The 12818-nt window shown below is 40.5% G+C and overlaps 1 protein-coding gene across 1 annotated transcript in view; it reads left to right on the top strand.

The window, feature by feature from the left end:
• Positions 1-12817, top strand: part of nol4lb (nucleolar protein 4-like b) — a gene marked incomplete at its 3' end in the record, with an annotated part of 139492 nt that extends 126675 nt beyond the window's left edge. Inside the window, 7 exon segments of the mRNA XM_079673570.1 lie at positions 7184-7650; positions 8355-8537; positions 10182-10370; positions 11580-11582; positions 11584-11694; positions 12651-12722; positions 12725-12817. Coding sequence (XP_079529696.1) covers positions 7184-7650; positions 8355-8537; positions 10182-10370; positions 11580-11582; positions 11584-11694; positions 12651-12722; positions 12725-12817 — 1118 coding nt within the window.
• Between the last annotated feature and the right edge of the window lies 1 nt (position 12818).

Genomic DNA, 12818 nt, shown 5'->3' with positions numbered 1-12818 from the left:
TTGAAGTTGTTCAACTTATTCGCAGTGCTATGAGTAGATAAGGAGAACCACATTACATATAGGTGTTTAAATACTCTTACCCACTTTTTGATGGATTCTTTCTCTTTTTTATTTATTTTTTACATTTATGTCCTGGTCAACATGGAATTTTAAGATAGGTTGAACTGATTGGATGTAATCAGTGAAATGTCATGACTGATATAGAGAGTGAACTATTAAACCTTCTCATGTAGTTCTTGATCAGGTTGAGTCCTGATTCAAACAAATGAAAAGAAGCTTTCTTTAAACGCAGGAAAACCTGCAGAAGTTGTAGAAAACAGATGATTAGGTATATTGACTATGTGTGGAGACTGCTCTGTAATGTAACTCTAGGATGACAGGTATGACGCCTCATAACTTGAAACCTTGCTTCTAATTGACCTTCCTGATTATCTGAACTCTGCGGATAAACCTGCTGATGTATGCAAGTGTCGAAACAAAGACCACTGATATAACAACGGAAGAATGTTGACTCGTGTTTCAGAGCAGGACTCATTTAATAATTCTCTCTTTGCATTTCTTCCTCCTCTTCTTCACATGATTAACTAAAAACCGGCAGGCTGATTATTTACGGCGTGTGAGAAGCCCCACGAGTTTCCAACCCACCCCCCCCCACTGTGTTGCTGCGAGCAAACAGATTGACAGTTAATGCGAGAGTTAGCGTGCCGTAAACACAGAAACACAACACACAGAGGCAACCTTTTCTCAGACACACACTCACGTGGATGGAGATGTGTGCTGCCAGGTTTGCTGAGGCAGCATCTTCCTCCTCCTCCCAGTGGATTGTGGGTTGAACAATGATTGACTGTCAAAGTCTTGGTCCATTTGTCCTGACTCTCTTTGGGGACGCACATGCTTTTAGCTCAATGTATGTTTGTCCTTGACACGAGAAGACATTTGAACCCCTTAAACACACCTGGTGCCCCTCGGGCTGCTGGGAACAATAAATACTGCCATGCATCACAGTGTCCGCACCCCCCAGGGAAAGGACCTGAGGGACAGGAGGGAACACAAGTGAGAGAGGAAGGGAGTTAGGGAGGAGTTTGACAAGGAGGTGGAGGAGGACAGAAACATATGATGGAAAGGTGGAGCGAGATAAGGGGAAAGAAATATGGCTGCAGTCGGTCATGTTTTGTAGGTAGAGGGTGAAAGGTCACTCTTTAGCACTTACCTTTGTGAGTTCTTGAGAAATGACCCCTGCTGTGTCTCTCATTAAGTGCTGAGTCATGTAAAAGTGAAGGCGAAGGATTGACATGTTGCGTGCACCTTTGTGTAGGACAGCAGCTCTTGTTAACTCATGGTGACTCATTCACACTATACATTTCAAATATCCATAACAAATATGTTTCCAGTCCACCTCCATGTGATCAGAGTATTTCACTCAATGGTTGCCTATCCAATAAGATCACCATGGAGGATATGTAGCATATTAACAGAAGTTGTGCTGAAATGTCAGCTGTTTGAAGAGTAGCCCCTCTAAAAACAAATCCTATATCTAGAACTGAAACAATTATGTTATTAATTTAAACATATCTTTGGAGTCAACATTTTAAAATATGTATAAGTATGCTTTCTAAGCTTCAAGTAGTTTCAACTTCTCAACTGTTAGGATTTGCACCTTTTCCCCACTTGATATAAAGTAAAATAAGCATGCATAAATGATTACTTCCAGGATAGCTAATGTAGTACATTTTGACCCTGAATCTGAAACATTAACTTGACTGTTAGCTTGGCAATAACATAACGCAGAGCACCCACACTACAATGCAGACATTGATAAATAACTAATCCCGAGTTCTTTGAAACACTTAGTTTTGTAAGAATATCCTAAAATGTCCTGTGCTGATTACTTCCACTACTGTTGTGCATGTCAGCACATGTGTTTATCATAAAATGTGTAACTGAGTACATGTTCATATTCATGAATGAGTCTATTGTGCGGCACTCATCTTTGAGGACGCATCATGACTTCTAAACTCTGGGTGTCATGACTCTCATGTGCAGAAAATTATTTAAGTGAACGATAATGTTTCATGTGCTGTTTTACAGTCTGCCTTTGAAGTGGTTAATCCTCACCGAGCACAGCTACTCTACTGAGGAACAAATGTTTACTGTTGTTGTCAGCAGCGTTTAGCAAAGGTCATGAACAAACACAAGCTTACTGTGCGTACAAAGGATGATCTTGACTGCATGAGTTCTTACAGGAGAGAGAGGGGAAGGCTAAAGACTCTGTTGTTCTGAGATACAAAAAAGAAAGAGAGAAGAAACAGGAAGAGAGAAAAGGGTCAGTCTCCAAGATTAGGGAAATGTGGGGTAAAGAAGGATTTAGAAGGCTGCAATGTTATTTGGATATTCGGGTATTTCAAGATGGTCACAATGCCAGATGTAATGTGAAATAAAACACATGCAGTGACTTGGCACTATACACATGTTGAACCTCGTCCACAATTTGCATGACATGCAGGCGGACATCCGGGATCAGGGTTAGAAACATCTGAAGCAGAGGATGTCGTGCACATCGTCAAAACTTTGACATCCAAACCTTACATACGTATATCATTGCTGAACAATGACATACGACAGCATGAAATGATAATGTTGGAACAGTGAAGCCCTCTCAAACATTCTGACACACTATTGTCTGAAGTCACGCTGTCCAGTAGCACAAAAGCCCCAGAAAATGTGTAGAAAAAACCGCAAATTAACAAAATAGTTTTAACTCCAGCTGAATGTTCAGATTCATTATAATAAGAAATTGATGAGAAAAATATGTTTCTTTAAGATTTGTTTCCCTTGAACTAAGAGGACAAACATTGGATTTCGTGACCTTCAACAATAACCCGCTGCACAAAACAACACATTGTTCAGACGGCGGTTTCCCTGTTACAGTACCATGTAGTGTGATAGTGACATGTTATATGGGGATAGAGAAAAAGAGAGCCAGGACACATTGCCGCAGGGAATAGAGGTAGAGGATGCATTTTGCTTCTGGAAGACAGAAAATCAAAAATAGATAGAGGCAGGCGCGGACAGAGAAATGAGAAAAATCCAAAGAATAGGCGTGAGGGAGGCTGAGGGGGAGAGCAGGGAGGCTGAGGGGGAGAGCAGGCGTCCCTCAGTGTGTGTCCGGGCGGGGATGGAGGGATGCAGAGATGGAGGTCTCGCTGCTGAGGGGGGATTTGTGTCAAGGCGGCAGGAATTAGGTTGGCCTTCGCCTCTACGCATGAATACTCCTGACACACACTCACACACTGCCATGCTTTTCTACCTCCAGGTCCCATGGCTTCCCTCTCGCTCACTCCCTCTTATCTCCCTTTTAATTGTAAACCCCCCCCCTCCCATTCTCTTGCTCTCAAATCCAAATTCATGCTTTATTAACATAAGTACAATATCAAGCCATGTTTGACATCTAAGTGTCAGACGACACATCATCTTCACACTCAACCCTTGACGACACCATGTATTTATCCAATCGAATGTTTGGTACAGTTCATATAATAATGAGAGCCAAAGAAGAAAAGAGATGTAATACAATTCTAAAAATCTCCCCCACGTGCCTGTCCCTTTGACTCAATCTCTCTCCACCCTTCCCCCTCCCATCCCCTGTCTCAATCCTCCCTCATCCTCTCCTCTCTCCCCTCTCCTCTCTCCTCCTGCTGCCCCCACCCCCGAGTAATGACCCTCTCCTGCACCTCCTCCTCCTCCTCCCACCCCCCTCCTGACCTCTTTCCTTCTGCCTGGCTGTGCCTCCCTCCATAGTGCATCACCCTCTCTCTCTTTACCCCAGTGCCTCCCCTACCCATCTCTCCCTCTCTCCATGCAGCGGTTTGGGCTCCACCCTTCCTTCCCTCCCTCCCCCACCGAAAGAATGACACAGTCGATACCATCCTCTGCCCCCTCTCTTTCTATGCATCACTTTTCCTTACAATCCGGTGGCTGCGTTTTAGGGCTGTTGACTCATTCAAACCCTCCTCTTCCTCTTTTTCCTCCTCTCTCCCCTGTTTCTCCAATCAGCCGCTTTCTGTTTCAAATCATTCATTCAGTCTTTCTGCTCCGTCTCATTTAGCTTCTCCCGATGTTCATCAGCGGAAATCTCCCCGTCTCTTTCCATCTGTTTGTGATGCTGGGAACATTGCAGTGCATGTGCAGCACTAATTAAACATTGAAACCATACATTTGAGTAAAATCGGAAGTCGCATGTGTCTCTTTATACCCATCCTCACTCTGTATGTGGTCATGGCAGTAGGAAGGCTTCATTGTGGTATGTGTTGAGGACTATGGAGCAGAAGTCTATCCTGAACTATAAAACTATCAGGCGTGCAGACATCCATCCCGCCTGCCAGCCTGCACGGCACACACCATTTATTCCACAACCACTTATTTAGAAGCCTGTCTGTCTGGAAAGAGATCCAGAGATCTTGAACCTGCTTCAACAATAACTACTAAAGCATTTTAAACCCTTGAACCCCATTCTCTTTTGTGTTTCATGAGAGTCCTTTGAGAGATAGATTTGGAGACTTTCTTATGAAATCATTAAATAGGGAAACAGCTGCAACAGTGACCTTGCTTATCGGTGTCCAAATTGTAATTGTGTTACTGTGATATGTATTGATATGTCAGTCAGGTATAAACTTTCTGCAGAACAAATATTTGTATATATTTTAACTACATATTGCTGATAATATTCTTGTATGTTCTAGGATTTGTTTGTCTTTAGCAGTATTTTTGTATTGTTATATTGATAATGTACTAATGTAATAATGTGTAAAGGATCTGAATACTTCTTCCACTAATACTGACCCCCCAATTACAGGTTAACTATGATGGTTGAGCACGTTTTCTTGCATTTTATAGACCAAACATATAATTTAAAGGTTAATCAATAAGGAAAATGATTGTTAATTGTAGCTCTATTGGACAGGACACACAGAGCTAACCACACACGTTCACTCTTGTTCTGGTTGTAGCTCTAAATGGAAGTTTGTACTCACTTGCACTATTTGAACCGTGAACATGGCATTAACAATGTTGATGTGAAGAAGAGGATGTTAGGGTGATTCAGAAAAATTGGGAGGAATACAATCTTGGTAATGATGATGATGATGAGGTGGTGGTGGTGTGTTAAGGTGGGGGAGGGGTCTCTGTCATAATGCAGGGTGTTCACTGTGTTATTGTCTGGTCAGGCTGCAGACTTGATGGGTTTAATCAAACTCCACTCGACCCACAACAATGGCCTGACAGCAGCTGCACGCAGTCCCTCTCTCTGCATCACTCTCAGAACAGAAAGCCTCATCTCTGAAACTACACAAGCTCCAATGACAATTGTTGGCCTAGAATGTTATCTCTCACACCCTCATTGTTATTGCTGGCACCAAGGAAGGCGTTAGCAGTCAGTGCACAGCCCATGGCTTTTAGAGAATTCAAATAATTTGAGGACTCATTATTTTCCTCCCACCAGCAGACACTTTGGAGATAATTTTCTCCTGTTATTGCTGTCACAGTCCCGCTGGCTACAGGAAGTCAGTAACCGTCCCCCAATTTCACTCCAGCTGTGAGACAGCTCTGGCTGTAATGAACACATTTCCTATTTTTCTGCAAAGTGAATCAATTTGTAATTTCCTTTCATACAAAATAAATAATACCAATACAACATCTTCATTTGAAATAGAGAGCAAGGGTTCTGCAACACATAATATCTCTCTGAAGCTGAGAATAACTCAGGCACTGGTGACTTTTCGAGCTGTAGTTTGCTGAACGTAATATTGTGTGCCCGCTGTATGCAAGAAATATGCAATCGCAATTCAAGGGTAAAGCGTACAGAAATAATATGTTATGAACCATTGAAGAGCAGAACAGAAGCAGAAACTGTTTCTAAGAATCTCATAGTGCTTCATGAAGGAAGCCTGCCATCTGCTGGGCATTTAGAAAGATCCATAGAATTATACAGATGAATATGCCTTGTTTTTATGTGTCTATTCAGAACATGCACACATAACAGCAATCACGTAACATCTCGTTGATAATGACTGATTTAATTTTACACAGATTCTCACCTATCTGCAATTAGTTTTTAGATTTTGTTTATGTTAGGATCCATTAGTCACCTATACTCCCTGCAACAAGGCAAATACAAGAATGATAATGATGAAAATAGAAACATGATGTTGTACATAATGTGTGTAGATAATAGGCGGTTATGAATGACATAACTCACCTTCTAGTTGCCCCTTTAGTAAGTTATTGTGAGAATGACCTTTTTACTACGTTTTTCTTCTCTCATATTCACGTAATGTTATGTGTAAAAAACATCTACTGTATACAGTGTGTGTAGAATACAAGATTAAAATACTAGAGGTTAGGTTACAATATAATAAACCAACCTACTACTATAAAACATATACCGGTAAATACTAGTACAAGCAGTAATAAAAGTGTGAACAACTTTTTTTAAAGTGGACCTATCATGCTATATTTTAATAATATAGTGTAGGACCATAGCTATATAAGGCATATTTATACTTTTTATTTTTCAAAATACCAAACAGATCATGCATTTTAGCCATTCCTCATTACGCTCAATTTAACACTGTCTTTGCATGGGCTGATTCTGTGAGAACAGCACCATCTACAGGCCTGGCATATGTACTACAGCGTCTCCAGCGCTTTCCAACGGCAATGTCCGTGGCTGTCTCCTCCTGATGGGTGGAGTTGGCCCAATAGCCGTAGCACCACTTCTGTGATGTCATAGAAGTGTTCAAATCTGGATCAGTCTGTATCAGATCCGTTGCAGTCCCTTTTTAAGAGATTTGGGTATGGAGGAAAATAGAGAGGGTTTTGTTTTCTGACACTTGGTGAGTTCCCTGGAACACCGGGGACACATATTCATTTATAAAAGACGTACTAAAGTGCATTTTGCAGGATAGGTCACCTTTAAGTTTTTACTAACATTTAAAGTGAAATCACGTGGAGTGTGAGGTCAATATGTGCAGACTGTTCAGGGTCATTGAAAGGACAAAACAGAAACAATGAATAATGTGAAGTAACGCTCTATCTGAACTGCTTGAACCTGAGTGGGAAATCAAGACGCAAACACAAAGACATGTGTTTGTCCATCTGTTAAACGAACCTCTCTTTCTGCTTCCAGAGGATTCCTCGTCAGAGAGCGGCAGTGGGAGCGGGCTGCCGGCTCTGACCCCCCCCTCCTCCGCTGCTACGGACGCTGCTATAGTCAGGGAGACCGGGGTCGTCAATGGCAACGGCGGCCCCGGCCCGCTGGACTTCAGCACGCCTACATCCTCCTCCTCATCGTCTGAGGACCAGCAGCCCATGAACCTGAGCGACCCCCCCCCTCAGCGCCTGTCCTCCTCTCACTTGCCCGTCACCGTGTCGGCGGCGGCGGCGGCGTTGCTCGGCGCTCTGCACCCCGAGGAGCTCCGCAGGAAGTACCCGCTGGCTCCCAAACCCTCGCTGACCCCACACACTGCCCTGCCTCTGCCACACACACACACACCTCACACACATAATGCACACACTCCCAACACACACTCGCAGTCCCACTCACACACTGCCGAGCTGCGACTGGAACGAGACGGCAGGGATTACGGGGGCAAGGTGAGACAACACAGCAGACACACACACAAACTGTAAATCCACACACACACAAGTGATTGTTTACAATAAGATTATGTAAGATAGGATTTCAAGAAGTATATTATATAGCTTTAATTATTATTATATAAAGACGGAGATTTCAAATCTTAATGACCCCCTGCAGTGCTCTTCTACTTGCTTCCCTATTTAGGGAATAGACAGACGGAAACATTTACAATTAAATACATTCAATTTCTACTTACCACCATGTCTTCAGACTTTACATTTTAAAAATGACAACAGAAAAGTGGCTTGCCCAGTGTCCAAGAGTCCAACCCCTTTTAACAACAAGAAGTCAATGATACAGAGATAAGTACATTAAAGGAGTTAGATCCACAGAAATGTTGCATTTTTCCTAAATAAATCACTCAAGTCGATTTTTGGGAAAAACTTGGCTGTTTATATTCTTTCCAAATTATTGTTGTATCACCTTTCAAAACACTGATAAAATGTTTTAGTTTTTTAAACTGATATTTACCTCTTTGATGTCTCTCGAGTGTCCCAACAAAACACCCGATTAAACTTTTACTTCAGGTTTTATTAAGGAAAGTCGATTGACACAATGAACCACTCAAACCCATGATGATAAAATCAGGTAGACAGTACATAGAGACACTGAATGTATGACTAACTCTAACATGACCCTTCATCATGTGTGTGTTCAGTCCCCTCAGTACAGTTCTGGCGGCAGCTACGACAGTGTGAAGATGGAGTTGGGAGCCGAGGATCTGACCACAGGACGCCAGGTCGGCCCCGACGACGACGATGACGATCATGACGACCATGACGACAACGACAAAATCAACGAAGCAGAGGGAGTCGATCCCGAGAGACTAAAGGCCTTCAATGTAAGTCAGAGAGAGGGTGTTACATTATGGGATCAATAAGGTGTCTCCTTATATTCATTAAGTAAAAAACACGCTGTTCATCCTGTACAACGTGTCAGTGTCATTAATCACAAACACACTCCATGGCACAGACCCTAAAAAATAACAAGATAAGCTATTATTGATCCTTACAGGGGAAATTCTGCTGATGCAGCAACACAAATACAGAAATACGTACAGAATAGATAGATTAAAATAAGGACTTACAACTAGAATAAAGGTAAAAACTAAACAACGATGATCTATAGAACAGGAAATAAAGATAAGAAAGAAGATTCGAGAAAATAATATAAATGTGTACATCAGAATAATATATACTCAAATGTAGTAGTGATACTTTAAAAGATAAATGACTTGCATAAAAACAGACTTAAAGTTCTCATTATCCAATTCAAATGTTTATTATATGTTGCTGCTGGTAAAGGCAGAGCACATTTTATTTACTTTATATTGTTCTAACTGGGTTCACTGTGTTGTAATAACACGTCATGTTGTATTTGTTGATTTATATTTTGTATGATTAATCTAAATCTGCAAAGTAACAGCTACTAGTAGTACACTTAGGGTTGCAAAGGGGCGGAACATTTCCAGTACATTTCCATGGGAAGTTAAGCTGGTGAATTTTGGAAATATTCCATATTGGAAACCTTCCATGGGAATTATGGGAACTAACTTGGAATTGAGGGTAATGTAATCTTATTGTGTCATATCCAAGCATAAATATAAGCATTTTGTTTTGTCATAAGAAAATATCCAAAATGACATTTCAACAGATTTATTTGTAAGTAGAACAGAACAAGTTTTAATTATTTGATTGAACAATCATTTGTTTCATTGAAGAACAAAAACATGAATATTGAGTTAAATATTACTCATTCCCCCAACACCACTCATTCAAAAATGAACAAAAATGCAGCCCCCATCCAAAGATCCCCTCAAGAAATCATCTGTGCATGTGATGGATGAATGCAAAGTGCCTGTAGGGGGTGTGGTCTCAATGGCCATGCAGTAAGCAGTGTGCTATGTGCATGTGATTGAAGAGTACTTGAATTGCATCTGTTTGTTTTAGTCAAGATTAAGCTCAAATATACTTTCCCCAACTATATTTAAGTTCCCTATGAAGAGCCAACCTTCAATTCAGATTATAAAGAAAACTGGCATTTTCTTTATAATCTGTACCCTGTGTCCTTTTGAGTCCTTCTATAGTCCATTTCCTGTTGTTTGTCTTGTCTTACCCCGGCTGATACTTCACTAAATCCACTGTTTTAATTGTTCCCTATATTGCCCCTATGCCCTGTAAGGTGTTCTTGGGTGTTATGAAAGGCGCTCCCCAAAATAAATGTATTATTATTAATTTAGAAAATTCCCGTTTATTCCCATAAATTCCCGTTAATTCCCATGGAAATGTTCACCTTTGAAAATTCCCGGAATTTTGCAACCCTAAGTATACTAGTAAAAATTACAATATTTATTTCTTGTACTTGGTAACAGTATACCACTTCATGTACAAACAAATTGATAAGGAGCAAGTTATACACAAATTAGCTAAAAAAACAATAACCCATTAAAATACATTTCATTGACTGCTGTGTTTTCTGTCTGCAGATGTTTGTGCGTCTGTTTGTGGACGAGAACTTGGATCGAATGGTTCCCATCTCCAAACAGCCCAAGGAGAAGATCCAGGCCATCATCGAGTCGTGCAGCAGACAGTTCCCAGAGTTCCAGGAGCGCGCCCGCAAGCGCATCCGCACCTACCTCAAATCCTGCCGACGCATGAAGAAGAGCGGCATGGAGGTACGTACCAGCGAGGCTGAATGTCTGTCTTTGAAACAAAAGCCCAATATCTCTTTAATGTTAAGGAATATACATGTATGTTTTTGTATGTGATTTTATAAGGCTAACATTCACCAATGACTAAAACACACCAATAACTCTCTCAAAAAACAATTAATTGTTTTGTATGATTTTCATTAGTTTAACATTAGCTGAGGTCTGTTCTTAATTCATGACATTGACTATGGGTGTTCCTTCTTTAGTGTACTTTTAAGATAAGATGGACCTTTATTAATCCCCGTGGGTAAATTCAGTAGTTCCAACAGCAACAGGGTAAGGATGAAAAACAGGACAATACAGATTGACACAGATTAATAAAATCAAAGATGAAAATAAAAATTATGAAAAACTATGAAGTAAGAAATGAATTAAAAGGAACATATATACATATTGCGTTATATGTTCTTAACATCAGTAAATCCCAGGATACATGTTTAATTAATCAACAGTATTTGCTGCAGTACTGTTATAATGCAAAGGCAGTGTGATTGGATGTGTTTGTACGAATGCAGGAGTGTGTATGTTTTGCACATTATTACCAGGTAGTAACCGATGTGTCACAATGTGTCAGTCACTGAAAAGTCTCTGCTGCCCCCCAGTGGTGAATCGTCATATTGCACCATGTGTTAATAGCTGATACACAGGAAGGTGTTCTTCATTTTTATTATGACAAAATTGCCTTCAAATACCATTTGCATCAGTCTGCATATAATAGCAAAGCATGTTTTCTGGGATTTCCTAGCTTTAATACATTGTATTCCAAAGCTTACGTAAAGTTTATGATTTCCAAAACTAATATTCAAACAAGAGTTACAAATGGAAAACATTATTTTATTTATACAGAACTTTACAACGGAAATGTACAAAAGTGCCTAACATGGTTTAACCAGAACAAAATAATTTCAGGACTACAATGAAATAAGAGAATTTCAGTAAAATAAAATGAACACAAATAATATGCAAATCCAAACCATTTAACAGAAGAAATTAAGTGAATAATCAACATCATTCCAGTGTAGTATAACAATTATATTTATGGAGCCTCCTGCCCCTCTCTGCCTCATTTTCCTTCATCGCTTTGTTGACGTTCTGTCTGTTAACGGAAATATATTATAATCACTTTTTCTTTTTCCTCTGTAATTAAATTCCATGATATGGTTGTGTCTGCAGACCCCGCCCCACTCCGCCTCACCTCACCTCGGCCATGGCTGAGAACATCCTGGCTGCTGCCTGCGAAAGTGAAACACGCAACGCCGCCAAGAGGATGCGCCTCGACACCTATCACGTAAGATAGCATTTGTGTGATGATCTTCAAGACTTGTATTTAATGCTCAAATAATGTTTTTAAAGAGGCAGAACTATAGACTTAAGGACTATAATCACACTCATAATAAAGAGAGTCATGCAATATAAATATCTCTCCATCTTGATTGATTAGAAACTCTCATTCCAATTTCACACAATTCATAATTTAGATTTTTTTTTGTATACAGAAAACACAAATGTATTTCCCAAATGTTGTGGAGGCAGTTTTCCTGTCAGTCAGTGATGTGATTTATAGGATTCCTCTTCAACTCTCAAACTTGTGGACTCAGTCTATTGCCCTCTCTGCCGTAAGATTTATCACCGCTGATGTCTATGGAACACACCATTATATTTGATATGAAAGGGTTGGGTGGTTTTCTCTCTGGGAGAGATACGATCTCACTGTTTTCTTTATATCTAAAAAGCAATTTACTGGAAAATAACTATATCACCGCTCAGAATGGCTCCATCACTCTTTAAAGTCACACTCTCCTGCTTCACAAACTAGGTCTACTGCAAAGCAACCTTTTCACTCTTTAGGACATTTTAGAAATTTGATCATAAACCTTCCAATCGTTATACATAACTCTGTCATTTTGTTATAAATGTAGCAATTAAAAATGATCTACCTTTTATTGGAATTATCTAGGACTTAGTAACTGCATTTTATTTTACATTGAATTATCCTCATTTATCTATCATACTTTTTACATTATATTATTCTGGAAGGGGCCTTTGTAAAGAATGAGTACTTTTACTTAAAGTTCAAATTGATGCAAATACTTTTGTACATTTACATCAAGTAACATTTTAATGTAGGACTTTACTTGTAATGGAGTTTCTACTTTTACTTAAGTAAAGACATGTTTTATCCTCCGAGCTTGCTGTTTTTAGTTTTGAAACTGACCCCCCCGTGGCTCCCTGTATCCTCCCCAGGACGAGCCCGTCTCCCTGGACAAAGCGTCCGGTGGGGGGGGGGGTCTGCGGGAGCCGGCGTCCCTCGCTCACGTCGGCCCTACTCCCTGGCCGCCTCCGCCTTCTCCTCCCAGGACTCCCAGCTCTACATCAACGGGGCCGGCCTCAGCTACGGTTACCGTGGATACC

This window comes from Notothenia rossii, assembly GCF_949606895.1.
Source record: "Notothenia rossii genome assembly, chromosome: 4".
NCBI lineage: Eukaryota > Metazoa > Chordata > Actinopteri > Perciformes > Nototheniidae > Notothenia > Notothenia rossii.
This window is presented reverse-complemented; position numbering and strand designations above follow the sequence as displayed.